This window comes from Bos indicus, chromosome 21, assembly GCF_029378745.1.
Source record: "Bos indicus isolate NIAB-ARS_2022 breed Sahiwal x Tharparkar chromosome 21, NIAB-ARS_B.indTharparkar_mat_pri_1.0, whole genome shotgun sequence".
NCBI lineage: Eukaryota > Metazoa > Chordata > Mammalia > Artiodactyla > Bovidae > Bos > Bos indicus.
In genome coordinates this window covers 60,443,166-60,467,520 of record NC_091780.1, presented here as the reverse complement: position 1 = coordinate 60,467,520, position 24,355 = coordinate 60,443,166, and the positions used below count along the sequence as shown (strand labels likewise).

General features: G+C 45.8%; 1 protein-coding gene, 1 long non-coding RNA gene and 1 other non-coding gene across 3 annotated transcripts; 2 read left to right on the top strand and 1 right to left on the bottom strand.

Annotated features, from left to right (window-relative positions):
* Nucleotides 1–6,344: 6,344 nt before the first annotated feature.
* GLRX5 (glutaredoxin 5) lies at nt 6,345–16,228 on the bottom strand. Its single transcript, XM_019983771.2, has 2 exons — nt 15,850–16,228; nt 6,345–7,012 (listed from the first exon to the last, which is right to left on the bottom strand). The coding sequence occupies exons 1-2, from the start codon at nt 16,145–16,147 to the stop codon at nt 6,834–6,836; spliced, it is 477 nt and encodes a 158-aa protein (XP_019839330.1). The 5' UTR covers nt 16,148–16,228; the 3' UTR covers nt 6,345–6,833.
* Nucleotides 16,229–16,317: 89 nt separating this feature from the next.
* Nucleotides 16,318–18,768, top strand: LOC109575554 (uncharacterized). The gene is made up of 2 exons (XR_002183261.2): nt 16,318–16,735; nt 17,992–18,768. It is a non-coding gene; the product is annotated as an uncharacterized lncRNA (long non-coding RNA).
* LOC139178484 (small Cajal body-specific RNA 13) lies at nt 17,393–17,666 on the top strand. The gene has a single exon (XR_011562873.1). It is a non-coding gene; the product is annotated as a small Cajal body-specific RNA 13 (non-coding RNA).
* Nucleotides 18,769–24,355: the final 5,587 nt, after the last annotated feature.

Genomic DNA, 24,355 nt, shown 5'->3' with positions numbered 1-24,355 from the left:
GGCTGCTACTCCCAGACTCGGTGGCCAGAGCTCCATAGAGGCTGAGGATGCAATTATTTGGCCAGGCCTCCGGAGTGACCCACAACGTGAGGACCGCAGTTCCAGTCCTGCTCCTCACTGGGTAATGACCTTGGATGAGGGACTGCAGCTCTCTGAGTCTGTTTTGTCGTCTGAAACGGAGAGATAACACCCTCCATTTGCAGACCTTTTGTAACCAGTAAATTAGGGCTCTAAATGCTGAGGGCAGGGGAGGCGGTGCTCAATAAACCTTTGTGTACTGATCCCTGTCGGCTCATTCCAAGTGATGCCCACCATGAAAATACAGGAACCACTTGTAGTAGTTTCCCGTCGCTTCTGTAACAAATAACCCCAACTTGATGGCTTAAGACAGCACGCATTTTTCTTCTTACAGTTCTGGAGACCAGAAATCTGAAATCAATTTCACTGAGCTAAAATCAAGACCTATATTTATGTGGCAGCCTGGATGAGAGGGGGGCTTCCCAGGTGGCACTAGGGATAAAGAACCTACCTGCGAGTGCACGAGACGTAAGAGACAGATTTGATCATGGATCGGGAAGATCCCCTGGAGGAGGGAATGGCAGCCCACTCCAGTATTCTTGCCTGGAGAATTCCATGGACAGAGGAGCCCGGAGGGCTACAGTCCATCCATAGGGTCACAAAGAGTTGGACATGACTGAAGGGACTTAGCATGCAGGCCTGCTGGATAGGAGGGGATTTGGGGGAGAATGGAGGCATGTATACGTATGGCTGAGTCCTTCCGCTGTTCAACTGAAACCACCACAACATTGTTAATCGGCTATACCGCGATACAAAATGAAAAGTTTAAAGTTGGGCGGGGGGACAAAAAAACCACGGCCTATATTCCTTCTGGAGGCTCCAGGGGAGAATCTGTGTGTCCTTGCCTTTTTCAGGTTCTAAGGACACCTGTGTCCCTGGGCTCATGGCAGCTTCTCCATCTTCAAAGCACTTGTGATGACTGGCCCCACCCAGATGATCCAGGATAATTTCCCATTAATTTAATCACAGCTGCAAAGTCCCAGGGAACAGTCTCACAAGTTTTGGAAGTCAGGATGTGAACCTCTTTGGGGCCCTTTTATTTAACCTACCACACCAATCTTTTGCTCCATTAAAACTGCAGTGACTTGGACAGGCAGAATTGATAGCATCCTTTGCTGTCACCTCTGTAATAGTGCTCTGATCGCCCAAGAATTATTCTACGGTGTTACCAAGAAATTGTGGATAAAAACTCAAAGGTCAGAAAGCCCAAATAATGGGAAATGTGCCCCAGGTTCCCAGAGTTACAGCTGTATGTATAAAAGCAACTGCTGAAGTTCTCCTTCAAATTCCAAATATGTTAACGCTCCCTTGGCTCAAGGCAGGAGGTGGAGATTATATGATCCCTGGGGCTCAGTCCCAGACCTGGGGTCCAGAGCAGGAAGAGCTCCCATCACATAATACAGGACTTAGCCTGGACTCCCCTGGAGGAGGGATAAATTCTGATAAATTAGAATTGACTCAAGGTTAAACTGTGTTCTTTCAAATAGACTTTCACATGATGAAACCTATTCTAACCTATCGGTTCAGTAAACAGTTTCCACTAAACGAAAAGAAGTACTATTTAAAAAAAATTAAAACTCAGTGGCAGTTAGTCCAACTATAGTATTAGGAAAGTAATTTACAGGGAATTCTTTCTGTCTCAGGACTCCCTTACCCCAGCCCCAAGAGCAGATAAATAATGGATACACTCCACTGAGAGTATTAAATTTTGCCATTGACCTTCAAAGATGAGTTTGCATGCTCTGGGAACAACCAAACAATGGCCTGTCAATAGATACAGACTTATCTCTACTCCCTTATTAAGCCTAACAATGATGGTGAATAATGTACCACAATCAAGTCCAGATCTAGTCCAAAGTAACCATGGAGGTTAACCTATCTGGAGAGCTTATTATGGGCTAGGCTTTTGATGTGGATTCTCCAATCTCATAACAAGCCTGACGTAGGTGACATTCACCACTGTCCTGTTCAGTAGAGAAGGCAAGGGGGTTATTAATGTGTCTGAGGCCTGTCACATATCTGGGAAGAACTGGAATAGGAATCCAGGAAGTTTGATCCAAAGCCAAGCTCTTCTGCACTGCCCCGTGCTGCTGCTCTGGTGAACTGCAAGAACCTAACACTTCTTACATCTTTATTTAAAAAAAAAATTATTTATTTATTATTACTTTTGACTCTGTTGGGTCTTCGTTGCTGAGCGAGGGCTTTCTCTAACTGCAGTGAGCCGGGGCTCCTCTCTAGTTGCAGTGAGCAGGGTTTTCATTTCTGTGGCTTCTTTTGTTGTGGAGTATGGGCTCCTCAGATAGCTCAGATAGTACAGAATCTGCCTGCAATGCAGGAGACCTGGGTTCGATCCCTGGGTTGGGAAGATCCCCTGGAGGAGGGTACAGCAACCCACTTCAGTATTCTTGCCTGGAGAATCCTGTGGACAGAGGAGGCTGACAGGCTACAATCCATGAGGTCGCAAAAAGTCAGAGGACTGAGTGAGTAACACACACACATTAACACACACAAGGGCTCCAGGGAGCATGGGCTCAGTAGTTGTGGCACGTGGGCTTAACTGACCTGTGGCATGGAAGCTTGCCAGACCAGGGATCGGACCTGTGTCCCCTGCACTGGCAGGCAGATTCTCAACCGTGGACCCCCAGGGAAGTCCAGGACCTAATGCTTCTTTTGTGACTCATCTGGAAAGAACAGAAAAAATTACTTGCTTATTTTTTACATATTTTTCTGAGCATGACATATGCTGCTTATATGGGATCCTTGAGTGAAGATAAGCAAAAGGGCAATTACAGCCTGGTGTGAAGGAAAATAAGGGGTTGTGGGGGTAAAACAGGGGGTGAGGAAAGGCTGTCAGGTCAGGGATGGCAATCTGGGAGAGAGTGAGAAGGCCAGTGAAGTGTGTATGGAAGCCCAGTCTGGCTGCAGTCAGGAAAAGATCTTTGAAGCAAGGTACACTTCTTACTCACTCAGTCAGGTCTGACTCTTTGCGACCCCATGGACTGCAGTCCACCAGGCTCCTCTGTCCATGGGATTCTCTGTCCCATGGGAAGAACACTGGAGTGGGTTGCCATGCCCTCCTCCAGGGGATCTTCCCAATCCAGGGATCAAACCCAGGTCTCCCATATTGCAGGCAGCTTTCTTTACCAGTTTAGCTACGAGAGCAGCCCAAGAATACTGAAGTGCTTTGCCATCCCTTCTCCAGGGGACTTCCCTGACCCAGCAATCAAACTGGGGTCTCCTGCATTGCAGATGGATTCTTTACCAGGGAAGCCCTTAGACTCAGACCAGATCTGCTCCCAGCTTAACTGAATGGTGCACGCGGCTTTACCACCTGCATGATGCTGCTCTCAGGAAACAGGGCAGGATGAGATGCCCAAGTCCACCTCACCCCCACTGTGGGTGGCTTGAAACCAGCTCTTTCTTTTTTCACTCTTCCTTCCCTCTCCCTCAAATTAACTGTAGTGTGAGACTTCCCTGGTGGTCCAGTGGTTAAGCCTCTGCACTTAACACTGCAGGGGGCAAGTTCAATGCCTGATGGGGGAACTACATATGGCACAGCTACACACACCCCTGGCCCCACCAAAATATATAGCTATCATTGAGTTCTTATGGATGACAAGAAAGGAATTTTGGATTCCACCAATTGTCAAGTGGATTATGAAATCTATTTTTTTTAATAGCTATCAAATCTACTTCTGTTTCTGTGACCATCCACCAATACCTATTTTTGCCTGCCAGTGACTCTCAGAAACAAACCTGGAAGCTTCCTTGCCTCTGGTTTAAATTTACTCCAACTTAACTGTGCCAACACAAAGGTCGATCCTCTGAACCCTTGGCACAATCTCTCCCATCACGAATACCAAGGGACCCAACCTCTCAAGATACAATTTTTCTCTTTAACAAATGGTAGTTCTTTAATAATTACAGGAAAGCATGAGGACCCATGTTCTACTCAATTCAATAGGGCCAATAACAAGTCTTAAAACTTACCTTCTGTTCTAAAATATCTCCCAAACCTCAACTCATACAAACGTTTAGTCTTCTAAAATAACCTCCTCTATTTCCAACAGTCTAGTAACACAGTACTTTGAAGTTGTGACAAAAATCCAATAAATCCAATGGTAACAGCCGATGTCCTGCAGTGGAAAGCTGTGAAGCAGACCTTGCATAGTTAAAACAGATGATGTGTGACACTGCTGTTTGTACAAGGGATTCTCGTGTCACTGTTCCAATTATCACGGCAAATTCTAATTATGCAGATCATTAAAATTATTCAGACTGACATCAGATACCATCTTCAATTTCCCACTTGGGAAAGATGTGTCAAGCATAGAGAAAGAAAGTATTAATGAACTGCTGGAAAGAACATTTCCATTCCGTGTAGAGCTCAGTGATTGCTTAAACTTTTAAGCTCTCTGGTGACTGATATGATCTCACTATGATTCATAAGCCTCTGAGTCAAATTATTTACTTGGTGGCTCTCTCCCAGTGCTGATATTCTAGGGAGGTTTCCTACATTGATGTTTCCCTGCAAATGTTTCTCATCATTTCATTGTTTAGATGAACCCTACGGGGATAAAGGCAGGTTTAGGGAAAAAGCCAAAAGGAGCAAAATTATGGAAAAGCACCAGATGCGAAGGCGAGGGTCAGTTTTACACGCTCACGTGTGTGCCCCAGAGCCTGGTTCTCATCCAGGAACAGTAAGAGAGTGATTTCCCACTGGTATTCTTTCTAAAGGACAAGGTCACAGGCTTGGCTCAGCCTTGGCATGGCAGCGGCACAGGGCTTCCTTCCAGTGCCCTCATTTTCATTTGTAAAACAACATGCTTCCAACAAATGAGCTCCAACCTCCTCTATGGGTCTGTGTAAGCTCTTAGCGTAGAGCAGACACAAAAGGTATTGATGGGATGCAGAGTACACAACACGTGTAACATGAAACCTTTTGTGACAATAATCTGCTTTTCTTTCCCCTGAAGCCCTGAGTTCTGTAATTTACCAAGGCCAGCCCTCTCATCTAATAGGACAGCCCCCAACGACCTGTGGGGGCTACAACTCGTCTTTCCTTTCTCCACAGGCTCTTGGCAGGTGGGGGGCGGGGGGGTGCGGGAAGGATGGAGCCAGGAGCTGAGACCTGCAGGACCACCGGGCAGGTCAATCCTTACCCCACTAAGTCCATCCGTTTTCAGAGCTTTTCCAAGAGGTATTCATGTAGTCTCAGTGATCAGCACAGAGCAAGCCTCCCGAATGGCTCTGGGGAAATAAGCCATCCTCTTTCTTTGTTATTACTTTTGCTCTTTAAAAAAAAAAAAAAATGCAGCTTCTTCCTACCTCTGCCACTGTGCACTTCTGAATAGATGCTTTGTTTAAGCCCTTGGAGAGGAATGAAGGCTTCTGGGAACCCCAAGGTGTAAGAGTGGGCTTTCTTCCTATGAGTTACTGTAAAGCTTACCTCCAGCTCACTTTCAGCGCAGGTGGAGAAGAAACACAGTCTTGTTAAAAGATACCACGTACCACAGTACAGAATCATCTATGATTCCAATTATGTTCTTTTTTTATAAAGGCCCTATTTTTAAGGAATAAAAGGTTCACAAGATCCCATGCTCTGGAGGGGGTTAATGGCCGCTTCCTATGGAAGTGCAGCACAGCTGGCCAAGCACAGGTCTTTGGAGACGGGCAAGTGGGGTGCCCCCTCGTCTCTCCCCCTCACTTCTTGCCAGTCCAGTCTGCCCAGGACTCCAACTGGGTCATCAACGCCTCTCAGCATTGACAACACTTACTTCCCCTCAAGAAATTAGAGCACAGCTTGATGGCAATTTTCATGGAAATTTTAATAGAAGAGTATGAGACTCACTCTTAATTTCTAAAATCCAAAGGTCAGAGTTACTAAAAGTCCTTCTAGACTGAATGTCCGTGTCCCCTCAAAATTCCTATGCTGACATATAACCTAACTCCCAAAGGGATGGTGTTAGGAGGTGGGGCCTTTGGGAGGTGATCAGGTCGTGAGGGTGGACTCCTAATAAATGGGATTAATGCCCTTAACCAAAGGGGCCCCAAAAGTGGGAACACGGCTGTCTGTGAAGCAGGAGTGGGCCTCACCACAGAGCGTATCTGCTACAGACTTGATCTTGGACTTCTGCCTTCCACAACTGTGAGAAATCTACATCCACTGTTTATAAGCCACTCAGTCTACGGCATTTTGTTACAGCAGCCGGAACAGATGAACGCACAGACTTACTGCTGTTCAAAATAACCACTCACATGCAGTATCCCTGGGTTGGCATTTTATTTAAAAAAAAAAACAAAACACAACCCCAAACCCCGGTTATCTTATTTTCTTCCTTGCCCATCAGTTTTCTTAACAGAATGAGTCACGAAAAACTGGGGGAGGGTAGGGGGGGATGGTATATTATCTTTACAGACTGACGTTATTTGTGGAGGACCCGTGAAGAATAACAATGATTCAAAAGCTCCCAGGTTTACTCCTGAATCAGGCAAAGAGCAAAGGACAAAACAAGAGGAATTTTGTTTACAACAATCTCGTAATGCAACATTGATTATGACAGTACAGTGTTTACGATTTTGTTCGAGATAGGATCTTCCTTGCCCAAACACCAGACACACTAAAATCACTTGGCTGCTTACAAACTGGAGGAGCCAGAGCAAGCAGCCATCTGAAGACTGGGAACCTGAACGGTCAGGCTTCTCTGGTGGTGAGATGCTGACACCAGCGGCCCCTCGCCCGGGGCCGCCTTCCCTCACTTCGAGTCCTGGTCTTTTGTGTCATCTAAGAGGGCGGAGCGGATCCCCAGCTTTTTCAGTTCTTCTACCAGGTCCCCGTTCTGGTGCATCTGCAGGAGAATGTCACAGCCCCCCACGAACTCGCCGTTAAGGTACACTTGCGGGATGGTGGGCCAGTTGGAGTAGTCTTTAATGCCTACGGGGAAAGAACATGGAGGGTCATTGGAATGAGCAAAGATGAACCTGCATGACGACACGTCTCCCTGCTCTGAGCAGAACACCCCGTGTCCCTCCCTTGCTCCCCATCCCTGGGGACAGCATAAGCTTTAGAGTCCAGTGAACTTCTGTTTAAACCTTGACTCTTTGGGACGTGCCTGAAGGTCCAGTGGCTAAGACTCTGAGCTCTCAAGGCAGAGGGCCAGGGTTCAAGGGTTGCCACACGCTGCAACTAAGACCCAGCACAGCCAAATAAATAACAAAACAAACAAACAAAAAAACCCTGACTCTTCCAATTATAAATAAACTGAGAGGCCTCCATCCTGTTTCTACCTTCATCCCACAAAGTTTTTACGAGAATCAGGTAAGGAAAACTCTCATAAATGACCTGACTCACAATTGACCCTGGATAATGGCAGAGTACTTGATTAGTTAATGCAAGTTACACAAGACACACAGGTGATATTCCCCGTGCTTGTGCCAGCCACGTTGCAAAATAAAAAGAGAAATGCCACAACTTCAATTCCAAATGGACGACTGAGCGTGGGCCCATCACAGTGACTCACTGGCAGACTGGGCAGCCCCCACCGAGAGTTCTTCATGCCTGTCTTGGTTGGTGAAGCAAGACACTGAGTCACTCGTTTTTATCTTGAATGATTCTCTTAACCGAGCAAAAATCCATCTCCTGTGTCTATAGACTGTGGCTCTGGCCCTATTCCGCCCCTCAGATGGGACAGCTGAGCTGGTTCAGCCCAGAACTCGTCGGGACTGAGGAAAATGAAGGGAAGGCCCAGGGCTCACAAAGGCCCGTGCCCTGGGCCAGGCGCAGGGCCACAGGCCAAGGGAGACCCCCTCCCCGCACTAACAGACAAGGACGGTGGCTCCAAGGACACAGCGAGATGACACGCCTCCTGGGACAGGGCAACCATCTGACGATTCTGTTCAGAGCTGGGCCATGAGGGCGATGGTTACGAAAGAAATGTGGTTTCAATCTTAAGACATTAAAGAAAACAAAAAAAAAACCTTTTCTGAGTTCCTCATCTTTTACTTTCTTTTTGACTCAGAGCCTGAGATTGAAGTGTACTTTTTTAAACATACAAATAAATGAAACAGAAAAGTCAACAGATTCTTCAAGCAAAAGATCGTATTAGGCAAATTTTAGAAATCGGTCAAGTGGTGGTTTTATGTAAACAAACAATACAAAACCTTCTGCTTGATGCCCCGTCGTTTATTATCAGATGTGTCTGACCAAGTACGATGGCCAATAGGAGTTATTTTACAAATAACAGTCCCAAGATACCCTATGTTTTTCTCTTTTAAGTCACTGCCTCCTAAAAAAAAAAAAACCAGCAACTTTGCTCACCAGGACAGCGCTAGAAGGTTGCCACTGGAGAGTTTTATCTTTCTTCTGCAGACAGACTTCAAGGATGAAGAAATGGTTACAACATTATAGGCTCTGAAAAGTTCCCTTCGAAGCCACTCTGGGTTTCTGTTTTTTAAAAAAAAAGTCAGCTGGAGGTTTGGAGATTATCAATAAAGGGCAAATTCCACGAACCATCAGAATGTCTTCATACTGGAATACTCTGAAGAATTCAGGTTGTTCATTGCTCTGATGCTTGGTACTACATAAATAATTACTTAGCATTAAGTTGTGTGTTTGGGATTTTTTTTAAAAAAACTCTATTCTCAAACACAAAGAGACTATCAGAATTTACTTATGTTTCCAATAATTCATTTTTTTTATTTATGACGGGGAGGATTAGGAATCGTTTAACATGAACTTTTTACCTCTTCTAAACTTTCTTAAACATATTTTACATTTATGTACACAAACCATTTATCTGCACAACACTATGAGTTTTTTCCCCCAATTAATAATACGCGCATTAAGCTTTCCATAGCAATAAATATGCACTGATTCTTTTGGTGAACGCCTGTAATTTTTTTTTTTTTTTTGCTGTGCCTCGCAGCACGCAGGATCTGTTTCCCGACCAGGAATTGAACCCAGGCCCCCTGCACTGGGAGTGTAGTCTTAAATCACTCGACCGTCAGGGAAGTCCCAGTGCCTACAATTTTTGAAACACTCCAAAGGTGAAAAAGTTTGCCATCTGAAGGCCACCCACAACCACATGTTTAACCCTAAAAAGTATGATGTTTTAAAATATAACCTTTGTTGAGTAAAAGAATGATTTGCTTTCATCAGTTGTGTTTATGCTCAACCATGGTTGTACCATGCTCAACCACAGCATCAGGCTTGTCCCAGTCACTGAAGATTATGTTGCTGCAGACCATGCAGCCCAACGGCCAGGAAGGAAGGGAATCCACTCTTACCACCAAAACTGCCAAAACAAGCGGGCTTTTGGCCCACCCTGAATATCCAACACAGTCACGTGCAAGGGAGACTGATTCCTTGCAAACCCCACGGCCCGTGACTGTCCTGATCACTTACACTTCAAGAACGTAGGAGAACCCACCTCAGAGCACAGGATGGCACTGTGGGATTCTCCAGGCAAGAACACTGGAGTGGGTTGCCATTTCCTTCTCCAATGCATGAAAGTGAAAAGTGAAAGTGAAGTCGCTCAGTCGTGTCTGACTCTTAGCAACCCCATGGATTGCAGCCCACCAGGCTCCTCCGTCCATGGGATTTTCCAGGCAAGAGTACTGCAGTGGGGTGCCACTGCCTTCTCCGACAGTGCTGACAGTTTATCATAATTAAACTTACCTGCTTCTTTCATTTTTAGATTATCAAGTGCTGTTGGTAGCTGATGTCAAAGCAAAGCTCTGACATCTTTCCTAAAAACGATGCCATTTTCCATGTTTTAAAAAGTCTGATTACAAGTTTAAATATTAAAGGAAATACCCAACTGCTTCTTAGAGAGTGAAGTGAGAAACTCCCAAAAACAAAACACTATAAATCATAAATTGGAAACTAAAATTCTATGAAGTCACAATCAAGTATGGCTAATTTTTCTCACCCTTTAAATTTTCAGTGACTACAATGTAAGTGTGAATATTTGTGTAGTTCTTGCATCTATCGCTTGGAATAAACCAGAGAGCAATTCTTGAAAAATTAGAAAATCATAGCCAAGAATGGATCTTAATGATAACCATACTTTATAGATGATAAAATGTGATTCTGTTTCTGACAGAAAATGCTGAATGCAAAGTTACATAACAGGTAAAACCAGGACTGAGACTTAGGAGTCTCTTACAAAATCAGTTCTACATACAACCACTGCTCCACCAAAAATTTTAATATTCCAAAGTATCAAGTCAGAGGGGAGAAAACGTTCTAGAAAATTCCCTTCCAGAACTTTCAAAAGGTGCTTCTAAAATTCTTGACATTTCAGAACACTGGACGTCATTCCTGCTTTGGACAATCAACCATAGGAGCACCGTGATTGCAGTTTTCCTTTTTCCTGGTAGATTTTCAGGATGGGAGCTTCAGAGTCTGATGCAGTTTAATTCCAACTCTGCCAATTAGGGGACTCTACTCCTTGGTGAGGTGACGTCACGTCCTCTGGAGTCATGTAGTTCTCCATATTCCCTAACTTAAGAGTACTTAAGCACTTAAGCAGGTAGGACTGCTTGAGATAATGTGAGCTAAAAGCATCAAAAATAGCAGAGCTTCAAGAGAGGAAAAGTAAACCACAGTGCCAAGAAGGAACCAGGAGGAGGAACTGGCAACCCGCTCCAGTATTCCTGCCTGGGAAACTCCATGGACAGAGGCGTCTGGTGGGCTACAGTCCACGGGGTCACAAAGAGTGGGACACGACTGAACGACTGAACAGGCACACGAGAGGAACAAGGCTTTGGTTCAGGGGTCAGCCTGGCTGGCTGGCTTGTAAATACAGCCTCAGGTAAATCGCATCTCTTAGCCTTAAAATGGGAGTAACTCTGCCTCACAGATTTATTATGAAGATTAAATAAGTTAAAATTGGTGAAAGGAATTAAGCTCCCACAGTGCCAGGCGCCCTGTGGCTACCCTCTCCATGTCAGTATCCTCTACCCCATTCACAGTGATGCTCTTCTGACAACATATGCAGCAGAGAAAACAGAGGGAAAGAAAGCGGGGACACCAACGAAGCACGCCATGCAGCAATAAAAATACCATCTCCTGAGCTACGGCTTCCTGAGTTTCATACTCTTACATTTTTCACACTCTAATCTCGTTTCACCTTTACAGAGGTAGGTATAACTATCCTTATTCTACAGATGAACAAATAAGGGCTCTTAGGTTAAATAACGTAACCAGTGTCACAGAGCTAGCATATGGTGGAGCTAGAATTTGTGTCCCGGTGCCTGGGAGTTCAAAGGCCAGGTTCTTGACCACCAGAGGTGGCCTCTGGCCAGGGGCTGGCATCAGTTACTCCTGCCCACCTGTGAGCCCCACCTGCATGACACACAGATCTGCAATCCGTGGGACCGCGTCACATTTTGAACATTTATATACACACGTGGCATTAAGTCACAATTACCTTTTTGCAACCGGTTGCTGTTTAGTCACCAAGTCATGTCTGACTCTTTTTCGACCCCATGAACCGTAGCCTTCCAGGCTCCTCTGTCCATGAGATTTCCCAGGCAAGAATACTGGTGCAGGTCGCCATTTCCTTCTCCAGGGGATCGTCCCAATCCAGGGACTGAACCCGAGTCTCCTGCATTGGCAGGTGGATTCTTTACCACTGAGCCACCTTTTTGGCTAAACATTGTCTTTTCTTAGATTCAGTCAGATTAAATACCTTTAGATCTAATTAATTTTTTAACCATAGCTTAGTTTCCCATCACATGACACAGTTGCTTTCTTCAGTCTGCTGCTAAGAGACCAAGATCCTTTCTTGCCCACTTTTCATTACTACAAAGAAGCTGCACATCCTTACAGGAGTCTCCGAGTTCACAGGCAGGGGACGGTCTCTCCAGCCCAAGGGGTGGCAAACCACAGCCTTCGGGCCAAGTCCATTCCAATTCCTTGTTTTTATAAGTAAAGTTTTATTGGAACTCCGCCTCTCTCCTTTGTCTAGGCGTCGTCCCTAACTGCAGTACACTGTAACAGCAGAGCTGAACGGGTGCCAACAGAGACCACTGGGCACCCAAAGCCTAAAGTATTTACACTCTGGCTCTTCACAAAGGAAGCTTGTCAATCCCTGCTGTAGACTAAATACCCGAGAGTGAAACAGATGGGTCTTCAGGTCGGTTCACCTTCAACCTGCCCAGGTACTGAGAGTTTCTCCTCCAGAGGGTGGGCACATGTTATCTCCCTGTCTGCAGCATACAACCCGCCCTCCACAGACACATACGCACACTCCTGATCTGACTTCTTGCTAACATCATAGCTTTACTACGGCCTTAAAGTCCTGGACACTGGCGAGGCTGAGTATATTTTCAAATGCTTAAGAACCATTCGACAAAGGATGATGGTTATTCATTCAACAGACACTGCTCTCTATGTGAAGAATACAAGAGTAATCTGAATAGGCAGAAATTCCAGTGTCCATACTGTTTTTACGAGCATGGAATAGAGTTTATGATAAAATGATAAAGAAAAGAAGCAGTTTTCATTGAGACACTCACTGAAAGCTCGCTTTGCACAAGTAACACACACAGTGCTCCGGGAGTCACAAAAGACACGTTCCCCGCTCTCAGGAGGGCAGAACGCTACATATAGACACGTGTGATCTCAACTGTACTAAAAAAAAAATAAATAAAACTGTTAGAAGGTAGATCCAAATGTTAATAATAATGGTTTATGGTTTCCACCAGAATTACAGTGGATTTTCATTTGCTTTAGGTTTTCATCATTGTTTTCCAAGTTTCTCCCATGAGCACATGTTTCTTTTGCAACCGAAAGTAAAGACTAATCTTTGTTAAGACCAGGGGTGGGATATGGGTCCCTATCCCTTTGGGTCCCCCACTGTGGTTGTCTTCGATGTGTGCTCCAGGTTTTAAAAAAGGAAAAAAAAAACACTTGAGGAAGGACAAAGTGTTAAGCTGCCTCACAGTCACCCTGGTTCCCTGGGTCTCAGGTCTCAGCCTGACACCTCTGGGCACCACACTCCACGGACCCAGCGCCCAGAACCAGGAGACAGTGTCTGAGAGTCTTCCTCCAGCTTGGGCTCTTCTGGCACAAGAAAGCAGGAAAGGCCAGTTTTGCAGGAGTCCCTCTCCGGTTGTGCTTTTCATTCTGTCTGCCCTCTAGGGAAAGATTGAAGGCAGGAGGAAAAGGGGACGACAGAGGATGAGATGGTTGGATGGCATCACCGACTCGAAGGATATGAGTTTGAGCAAGCTCCGAGAGTTGGTGATGGACAGGGAAGCCTGGCGTGCTGCGGTCCGTGGGGTCGCAGAGTCCGACACGACTGAGCGACTGAACTGAACTGAACTCTCCTGTTACTAGAAGTGACCTTGGGTCTGGGAAAGGCGCACAGACATATCCTTGGTTGGCAAAAGCAAGCATCAGACAGCCTGTCAGTCTCTCACGATAAACTCAAAGCTATGGCAAGCAAAAAGATGGAGTCTTCAAGTTTCAAAGCCTCACCCAGGCTAAACTAATCCTCGCTGTGAAAACCTGCTTACACCGCTCCGCCCTAAGTCTGGAGGTTGAGACTTACACTAATGCTTACTTTTCTAGGCAACAAAAGACATGTATTATGTTCAATATACATGTAACACATTTACTAACGAAAGTAATGGTCTGATGAAGGTCAATGGTCAAGACATTTAAGGGTTAAATTCCTGTTGCTACGGTTTGAACACTTAAGAACAGAAGACTGAAAGTCAAACACAGAAGTGTTCTTAGCAAAAACATTCTCACTCCTGCTCTTACTTTAAGTTCACTGGCCAGACTGCAGAATGGCCTACCTCTGGTTATATTTAAAAACATTTTTTTTTAAATTGAAGTACAGTTGATGCGTAATGTTTCAGGTATAGAGCAAAGGGATTCAGTTATACCATCCACTGGTTATATTAAACAGGAGAACTGAAAGTCACAAACAGGAGGCTCTCAAAACTTTATGCTAAGCAAGATAACAACAACACAACTTTTTACTAAGGGCCATAGTGGCGAGGCAAGGTCCCAGCTGAGACTGCAGTTACTCCTATCTTATCTTATAAGCAGAGACACCCTGCTGCTGGATGAAGACTGTAGCTCACCCTGTATGTGAAAAAAGCCAGCCACTTGGTAGCATTCCAGTAGACCAGGAAGGCAAAAGGATCGTGGGCATAATTCATGGTCGTATTACTTTTTTTTATTTTTAGTCGCTCAGTTGAGTCCGACTCTTTGGGATCCCGTACCTTCTGGTAATGCTAAGCTGCCTTCACTCCTCATTTCCACCCACCAAAACCAAGAGTTCTATAGGGATTAGATAACGTGGGGAAAAACACTTTTAAAGTCATAAAGTGCTAATAATAAAACAGCTACCACTTAGTGGGTGCCTTTCCTGTGCCAGGTGAGATGACGGGCACTTTCTAAAAGTTTTCCTTTCTCTTTGTTCCTCACAAAAACTTTGGCACAGATGGTTTCATTATCCTCATAATATTGAAAGGCAAAATGCAGTTTTGTGACTTGCTTCAGGCTGCAGAATGGATTGGCCACAGGATTCTAACCTGAAGCCTTTCCCTGACACCAGCCTGTCTCGTCCATGTTGGAATGACGATGGTGGACAACTTCAAATGCAGAACAGCAAAATACAGAACTCGGCATGGAGACTACCACAGAACTTGGTGCCTTAAAACTCTCTCTAGGACACTGTCACTAAACAACCTCAGGAAGACTCAGGGAGAACTCAGTCACTGAAAAGTCTAACTGGAATGCCACCCTTCAGCGGGTACAGGGACAGTCCCCCATTTCTCTGCCAACCCCATCCACCCCAGCCAAAGGGCAGGCCTGGTTTTCCAGGCAAGAATACTGGAATGCGTTGCCATTCCCTTCTCCAGTCCTCCTACTCAACGCACAGCAAACAGAAGAATGCAGGTAAGGTTCACAGCAGGAGACTCAACAGCAAAGCTGCTAATTAACTGTCAGGGCCCTCCTCCCTCCCTCCAGAGCCAGTGACAAGTCACAGACTCTGCAGACTGCCCCAGAACCTGACTGGCTCCTGGAGCTGCCAGCTTGAGTTAGCTAGGGCTCAGGAGTCATTCCTCGTCCCGCTCCCCACAAACCTCTCTAAGATACCCTATCTCCCACAAATCCCCCCCATCCTTGAGTATCTGAACATGAATTTTCATGTCTTTTTCTCCCACAGCAGCAGACGTCAGCTAAATCCACTCCAAAAGCGGAGTCAAACCCCTCCTTGTAAGCAACGACAGAGAACGGTCCCTGACCACCCCCATCCCCTAGCCTTGAGGCACGACAGGCCAATCTCTGAACCCCCGAGCCTCAAAAAAGGGCAGCCTCGGCCCTCCCCGCACCATCAACAGTACCTGCCCCTTATTCACGGGACAGGACACTCCCTCAAATTGTCCCCAAGTGACTACTCCTTAGGGCCTCTGCCTGTATCCCTTTGCCCCACTTCCCCACTCCTGCAAAGCTGGGAGTCGGGCTGCTGACCATGTTCCTTGGACTCACCCGAAGAGAACTCGCCCTGAAACGCCTATTGCAGCTCACAGTGAGAATCGGAGAACAGCTAGGACTTAAACCCGCTGCACAGGCTGGCCCAGAGCCTCAGATCTTCAAAACCCAGTTTCAACTCGATCGTGCCCCCACTCTAGATGCTCTAATGCGGTGTGGAAACCCGTACCCTGACCGACCGCCCGACAGACCCTCGGCCCCGCAGAGCGGCCAAGGGAGGTCGCCCCCCAGCCCCGCCCGCAGCCAGCCCTGACCTTGCCGGAGCTGGGGGTCGTCCAGCACGTTGTAGGCCGCGTAGTCGCGGACGCCGTGCAGCCGCAGGATCTGCACCACGGCGTTGCTGAAGCCGCACTGGGGCTGCTCCGGAGTCCCCTTGAGGAAGACCACCACCTTGTCCTTCTTCACTAACGCGTCCAGGTGCTCCGACGAGCCGCTGCCGCCCGAGCCTGCCGCCCGCACGCCCGGGCCCCGGAGGCCGCCGCCTGCGCCGCGCCCCCAGCGGAGCAGAGCCGACGCCGCCGTCGCCGCCGCCCGGCCCAGGGACCCGCTCATCCCGGCACGTTGGCCGCAGCCCTAGACCGCCGGCGACCTGGGCTAGCCAGCCGGAGCCTTCCCGGGACCCGGCCCGCGGCGGCTCGGCCCGCCCCCCGGAAGCCCTCATTGGACCGGCTCCGAATAGCTCTCCATCATTGGAGAGCTCTGGCCCGCAATTACTTAATTCTACCAATCAGACTGCTCGTCCCGCCCCGACAGGGTGAAGGTGGTCTTTATGTCTGAGCCACCACCCACCCCCTTACCATTGGCCGTCGGCAACCGCTTCTTCAGTTGATTGGACAAAGTGGATGTCCATTAGTGTCACGACGTTCCGCGGTAAGGAGAGGTGAAACCAGAAAGACAACTTCCCTCCGAAGGGTAGACGGGCCTGCTGGGATACTGAGGGAGGACTGGGTCAGGCGCTGGGCGGGGTTTTCGCAGCTCCGCGGGACGCCGGGAAGGGGTCACGTCCAGATGAGGGATCCGGTTCCGGTGCAGACGGCGGCCTCGGCGTTGCCGCGGCAGTGCGGTTGGCCGGTACCTGGATGGTGAGCTCGCGTTGTTGGAGGGGCTGGAGTTGTTCTCGGTCCTGTGTTGTCCGCTTAGGTGAGCTGCCGGAGCTTCCGTGAGGCCGCGGCGGGAGCGGGGACCGTGCGGGCCTCTAGCGGCCGGGCCGGGGTTACGAGATCGGGGCGCGCGGGGCTTGAGTCCCGGCCCTCCGGCTGTCCCGCTGCCCATGTAGGAGACCCAGACCATTTCTTGCGTCTGCACTTCGATTATTTCACTAAAATAGTTTTTGACTTTTAAAGTTCACGAGACGCTCTCGTCTGTGTGGTCGGGGCTTCGCTGACTTTCCCAGCCTACTTAAGCCCCTGGGCCTGGGCCCCAGGAAAGGTGTGTTGAATGGGAAACTTAAGAAAGGAATTGGTTCGTTCGAGAAACGTTTTCCGAGCAGCTGCTGCGTGCAAGGCACTGCGCCGGGGCGAGAAGTCCAGTGAGACCTGTGCCCAAAGGTTGACAAATGAGAGGCGGGCACAAAGCAATGTGGGATACAGGGGAGGGAAAGGAAGCCTCCCGAGGCCCACCGCTTTCTCCATTCTTCATTGTGCATGTCGCACCTTGTCGTGCATCATTAGCTTGCTTGTTGCCTTCCCTCCCAGACTTCGACTTCATTCACCGCTGCAGCTTCAGTATTGAAAACGGGTGCTCACGTTGGTGACAAGAGTGACCGCCGAAGAGCGGGGCTCCGTGAAATCGCCGCGTGATCTGTAGTCTCGGCGTCGCACTGGGTTGATGGTACCCTGGAGCATCCCAGACTTGCAGAGAAAGCATCCTCCAGAGGAAGCTGAGGCATGACTGCTCGAGGGCCGGCAGTGCCATGTGCAATTTTCCTCTGATAGTTCCCAGTGCTGTTGCCACGGCGATGGTGGCTGTGTCATGCCATTGTCTATCAACCGACAGGAAGAGAAAACTGGCAGTCAGATATTGTTTAACAGACGAAGTGGTTTCTGTTGGACACTTAAGTACTGCTAACAAATTACCTTTCTTTTCCTTTCTTTTTTTTTTTTAGAAAAAAACCCTAAATGTTTTAAAAGGGTGGCTGGAGGTGACCTCGTTCTGCATTCAAGGTTAAAAATCTGAAAATTAGAATATGTGCTCTCAGCAAGAGTATCTTCTAAATAATCATTCAGCATGAAACTTGAGCCCCATAAGCTGAAAATTACACTCAAGACTTTCCTGAGAAATGCTCCCCAGTGACATATTTATTTAACCCCCCTTCGATGGTATTGATGTTTAGTACTTTACTAATGTGGGATCCACGATTGATCAGCTTCTTAAAGAATCCTTTTTTTCTCCCCCAGAGTCATTGATTCCAGGTAAATCAGAGGAACAGACATCATGAACAGAAATAATACAGGAAGTGATGTGATGCCGAAGTTTAACTGTTGTTCCAGAAGTCCAGCATCTGTGGCTCATAACTTTAGGAACTGTATCATTTGCAAGGTCACCTAACTTTTACTCATATTGGGTTGGCCAGAAAGTTCACTCAGTTTTCCTGTAAGCTGAGAGAACCCGCACGGACTTTTTGGCCAACCCAATACAGTAAGTTTTGTTTGTTTGTTTTTGTTTTTTTTTAAATAAATATTGACAGTTTGTTCCAGAAAACCTAAATTGTAAATTGCCTACTCTAAGCTGCCTGATTCTCTGCTTGTGTTCACTGGAATAGGGAGAAGAATTTGCAAACTGATTATGTGAGGGTCCGAAATGTAAAACCGAGCCATGGGGAGTAGCCTGTTTTTTGCCTGGTGTGTAATATCGGCTTTGCCTGTTACAACTGACAGACATTTTATTAAGTTGAGAATATAGCTGTCATTAAAGACTAAGAATAATCCTTGAGCAGGAAGAATATGAACCCTATGTTTTCCAAAATTACGATAGAGTTGCTGGTTACAGTCAAGTATGGTGAGACCGTCCGTGAAAGGCAAGGACATGGAAAAGCAAGTGGGAGTTCTTTCCAAGAGCTAGGTGGGGTGGCTTTGATAGGATGATGAAGGGAGAGAGATCACCTATCCAGACCAAAGAAATTGAAGCAATACACCTAAATGTAAGTTTTTAATAAAGTAACCTAAAGTATAAAATGTTGTATGTGTTGAATATATTCCTTTCTGTCTTTCACTTAAAACCACTCATCAGGTGTTGGCACCAAACATCAGTGATTTAAAGAATCAAAGAAAATCGTATTCAAAATATTTCCTCCAAAGCACCAGCCTCTTGTATATAATTTGGCATCTGAATTATCAGCTTTCTCACTAGAGACTATAGTGAACCTATGACAAAAATACACTTCTTAAACAGTTGTAAGGAGTTTGCATTTGTATGCACGTGCATTTGGGTGTTCTGAACGGGGACGTCACCCTCTGTCAGTTTGTGATCTCTCCCTTGTGGACATTAACAGGGAGGTGGGAGTGGGAAGTACAGAAAACTTAGGAGAATCCTGGGATTTGGGTCACAAAGTGTAATTTGATCCCAAACTAAATAATCTACTATGTAAACATGCTGACTCAGGCATCCTAAAAATGTTTTTCTTCCCGATGGTTATTTATAGATAAGGTTTTACTATATTTAGTAAAATGTCTCCTTTCTACCGACTCCAAAAGCAAATGCACCGGTTGAACCCATAGTTAAAACCTTACAAATTTGACATCGTTTCTTCCTATATATCAGCCCTAAAGAAAAAGGATTACCCAGCCTAAAGGTGGAACTTTATTTGAACACTTGGCGTGTTAGTGTTTTCATACCATATCTTCAGTCCTGAGGTTCATGCTGCCTTCTGACAGGGTGTAGTTATTTTGTAGAGGATACATGACCCAGAAATGTCCAGTAGGTCTGAGCTGGCCAGAGCATTCTGTGTCATTTTAATGGAAAAGTGGCTGCTTGTGTTGCAGGATGGTTGGGGCCCCCAGACATTCCTGAGCTAGAATAGCATTCAAGACCCAGATTTCCACGGACCTGAGCCAGAACCTGGGAACTTTCTCCGTGATGACCTTAGCTCTTGAGTCATTTTAGAGCATCACTGCGATCCTGGAATTAACTTGATTCCCTAAAAATTATGTGTGAGAAAAATGTGTGGCAGTGCCCAGCCTCCCAAGAGGAGTTTTGCTCACTCGTAAGGCAAAGATAGAAATGCCTTTGCAACCTTTACTACCTCTATCTGACAAGACAGCTGGGTTTATAAATACTTCTCTGGCCATGGGAGTGGCCTCAGTTTTGCTAATCGCAGTTTCTCACATCATGTGGGCTCAGCTTAGAGGCAGGAAAGGAGGCTTTCTTCAGGCACCCCCTTCTCTGCCGCAAAGGTAATGCTCTCCATCTGGGTAAAATGAAGAAAAATGCTGTAAACTGAGTTAGTTCAGTCTAAAGCAAACGGAGATTCAAGTGAAAATGAATCCTTGAAGAAGCTTTTATGAAAGCTTGGGTGTCACAGCAGAACCTGATTCTGTTCTGGGATTTGGGATGTAGAGTGTGGGGTCTGGCTTCTAGTCCTGAGCATCTTGTACGAGCTTATTGGGATTGTCCCTGGAATTGCCCACCCCTCACATCTTCCCCCTTCCTTGATTTGTGATAAATATATTTATGACATTGGCAAAGTTCAGTTCAGTTGCTCAGTTGTGTCTAACTCTTTGCAACCCCATGGACTGCTGCACGCCAGGCCTCCTTGTCCATCACCAACTCCTGGAGTTTACCCAAACATGTCCATTGAGTCGGTGATGCCATCCAACCATCTCATCCTCTGTCATCCCCTTCTCTTCCCACCTTCAATCTTTCCCAGCATCAGGGTCTTTTCCAGTGAGTCAGCTCTTCACATCAGGTGGCCAAAGTACTGGAGTTTCAGCTTCAACATCAGTCCTTTCAATGAACACTCAGGACTGATCTCCTTTAGGATGGACTGATTGGATCTCCTTGCAGTCCAAGGAATTCTCAAGAGTCTTCTCCAACACCACAGTTCAAAAGCATCAATTCTTCTGCACTCAGCTTTCTGTATAGTCCAACTCACATCCATACACGACCACTGGAAAAACCATAGCCTTGACTAGATGGACCTTTGTTGGCAAAGTAATGTCTCTGCTTTTGAATATGCTATCTAGGTTGGCCATAACTTTCCTTCCAAGGAGTAAGCGTCTTTTAATTTCATGGCTGCAGTCACCATCTGCAGTGATTTTGGAGCCCCCCAAAATAAAGTCTGACACTGTTTCCACTGTTTCCCCATCTATTTGCCATGAAGTGATGGGACTGGATGCCACGATCTTAGTTTCCTGAATGTTGAGCTTTGTTGTTTCATTTTTAGTTCACTTTTTATTTAATCAAATCTAGATATGCATATAGATTAAAGAACCAAGTAGGTTTTATAAGCTTTTTCATTAGGTGATAACTTTCATCTCTTAGTCAATTTCCTTGGTGCTTATCCCTATATAAAGAACTTGTATACTTAGCTACTTTCTTAACTTTCAATGTTCAGGTGTTTGTTGCCCTCCCACTAAGAAAGATGAGGATTTAACTTCCTCCACGTGTGCATATCTCTTCCCATTACTTTCTCATTCAGTTGTCTCATAACGGGTTAGATCAGTATTTCATGTATTGTTTTGTTCAGTTGCCCAGTTGGGTTCAACTCTTTGTGATCCCATGGACTGCAGCACTCCAGGCCTCCAACAAGATCGTTATTAGCACCAAAGAAAACACACCTGTTGTGCAAGGGGAAGACATGGCCTACTACATGGCCCTACATGTCAGTAGCATTTATCTAGTCATAATAACATGAAAGAGAGTAAAAGAGCTGGCCTAAAACTGAATGTTTGAGCTTTAAGCCAACTTTTTCACTCTCACTTTCATCAAGAGGCTCTTTAGTTCTTCTTCCCTTTCTGCCACAAGGGTGGTGTCTTTATACAAGGACTGGAGAGTTTTAATGAATTTCTTTGCATTCTATTCCTCTGCTATTAGACATTTACCCCCAAAATACTGTTGTGTGTGTGTAGCACGACAAACAGGTTTTGTGTACAGGAATTCATTTGAAACTTGCCTTAGACCTGGATAATTGTTCTCGGGCATCTGGGCTCCTAAATTCTCTTTTCACTCTTTGTTAGTAACATCTTTTTGACAAACTTGAGCACTTCGGGTTCATAAGTTTGTTTTGTTTTACCTTCATAAGCATTTAAAAAAATTTTAATTCAGAATTATAACAAATTCAGTAAGTCTAGCAAAATTAAATATTCCTGAATTATCTCCAGGGTATGAGTATGTATTGGACACAAATGTGATTTTTATGCTTTTTGAAACTAAAATGACAATAATTTCAGTGCAAAACTCCGATTAAAAAAATAACCCATAGTTTTTCACTTCTGAAAGTTGTTCCCCTTTAGCCCTATGCTCCTCTCTGAGTGAGGACTGAACTCCCTGGCTACACATAGGCCTTTAAAATCAGACATCTGCTGGACTTTTGTCTATTCAGAACCTTATTTCATTTCGAGGGAAAGAACCCAAATGACATCTCCTATACGGTCATATTAAAAATTAAAAGTTAATCATAAAGCGTGCTAAGACTTGAGTAAAGGTGATAAAAGAATTGAATTCTGCTTAGCTGTTTAGTGAAACATTTTAATGTTGTGTGTTATGTTTCTTTATTAACAGGTAGATTCCATAACTCAAACTGTTACTATGTTCCAGAGACTTCTGAGAAGGTGCCTAGACCACAGAATTTCAGCAGCAAGGAGCCAGGGCTGTTGTGTGTTGTGTATTAGGACGATTTATCTGTTGGCAGGAGTCTGTGTCTCCCTCTGATAATCTCTGAGCTCGCAGCCAGACGAACACTGAGAAAATTTTATTGTTTTCCTTTGAATGATGACTAAGATATATTACCAAGGCCATAACTACTCTTTATGTTGAGTCAGAATTTCACTTCATACTTCAGCCTTTGGGCCTTAATAATTACATGCTTCAGAGTTAAATCTTGCTCTCCTGGGCGTCCATAGCTCTAGCCTCCTTCACCAGAGTAGCTAGCAAAGGACCCTTGTTTCTCAGAGTAGGGGAGTGGGTTGGAAGTGGGATGACATTAACTGTTTATTTTCCTTTTGCAGGAAAAATAATGATTTTAAATAATATTTTTTTCTACTCTTCTAGCCAGAAAAATTAGCCACTTGCTAATTCTAAACTTGACAGTTTTTGAAAGTGTAACCTACTGAGACAGAATTAATTTGATAACAAATTTCCGTGAGCCAGAGTTTTAGAGCTTTAATAAAAAGACTATATTATTAACCAATTACACTTTGTAGAAAAATAATATAATAAAGAAGGGGGGAGCATTTTGCATAGGCTGCACTTACAAAATTGGGTCACCAAGAGAATTTTGTATTAAAACTTGGAGGAGGGCTTCCCTGGTGGCTCAGTGATAAAGAATCTGCCTGCCAGTGCAGGAGACAGGGATACCATCCCTCATTCGGGAAGATCCCACAAAGCTCATAGCAGCTAAAGCCAGGCTCCACCAACTACTGAAGCCTGAGCGCCCTAGAGCCCGTGCCCCGCAACAAGAGAAGCCACCACAAACAGAAGCCCAAGCACCCCAACTGGGAGTAGCCCCCCTCTCCACAACCAGAAAAAAGCACTAGAAACACCAAAGACCCAGCAGAGCCAAAAATTAAGTAAATAAAAATTATTAAAAAAAATAATAAAGCCCTGAGGAGGTGACATATTTCCAAGCCTTCTCCCCTCTCCAGACATCCAGATCTGCACCCGGTGTAACTCCAAGCCTGTATGCCAGGCCAGCGGCTGAGCTGTCGCCTTGTCCATCTCTTCCTACTGTGCAGCTGCGGCCCGGGGGGTTCACCCATACTGCACAACTCTCAGAATCATTCTATTCTTTGAGAAACTTGGAGCATTTCATACCGAGTCTTGGCCTTACCCCACAAGGCAGGTAGGGGGCACTAGTCTTCCTTAGGAAGCAGGGCAGCAAAAGCCAGTAAGTGCTGTCCCTGTCAGGGCACGGGAGTGTGGGAGCTGCCAGATTCTGGGAAGAGGCTGTTGGTTCCTTTCCAAGACTTGTGCGTATTTTAGGGAACAGTATACTTGCTTAGTTTTCTAATATTACAGCCACAACAGATTAGAAGTAAATTTAAAAGGTTAACACTAAACGCAGGAAGAACCCATGACTAACAGGAGATTTTTAAAAACTGAGAAGCAGATATTTGGGGATTTTTCTCTTTTTTGGACAGCTGCATTCTGGAAGCATTGGGTGTAAGCGGAGGTTCATGGTCCTCGCGTGTCACAATTCCTTGAGCGTTAGAGCCCCTGTGTGGTAATTCCAAGTCACCCAGACAAGAAAATGGTATTCTGTGTACTTCGGTTAAGAAGTCAAGGAAACGTAGTGTATGTTAGATTGCCAACAAAAAGTATACAGACTCATGGTCTAAGTGAAGTCGCTCAATCGTGTCCTAATCTTTGCGACCCCATGTACTGTAGCCCACCAGGCTCCTCCGTCCATGGGATTTTCCAGGCAAGAATACTGGAGTGGGTTGCCATTTCCTTCTCCAGGAGATCTTCCCGACCCAGGGATTAAACCCAGGTCTCCTGCATTGTAGGCAGACGCTTTACCATTTGAGCCACCAGGGAAGACATGGTCTAAGTAGGTTGTGTTAAAAAATAAATTTCAGAGGCATACTTTCTTCCCTCATTAATGCC

Coding starts and splice junctions, on each gene's coding strand:
- GLRX5 (XM_019983771.2), bottom strand. CDS start 16,147: ATGAGCGGGTCCCTGGGCCGGGCGGCGGCGACGGCGGCGTCGGCTCTG. Junction 7,013..15,849: donor CGACCCCCAGCTCCGGCAAG/GTCAGGGCTGGC, acceptor CTTTCCCCGTAG/GCATTAAAGACTACTCCAAC.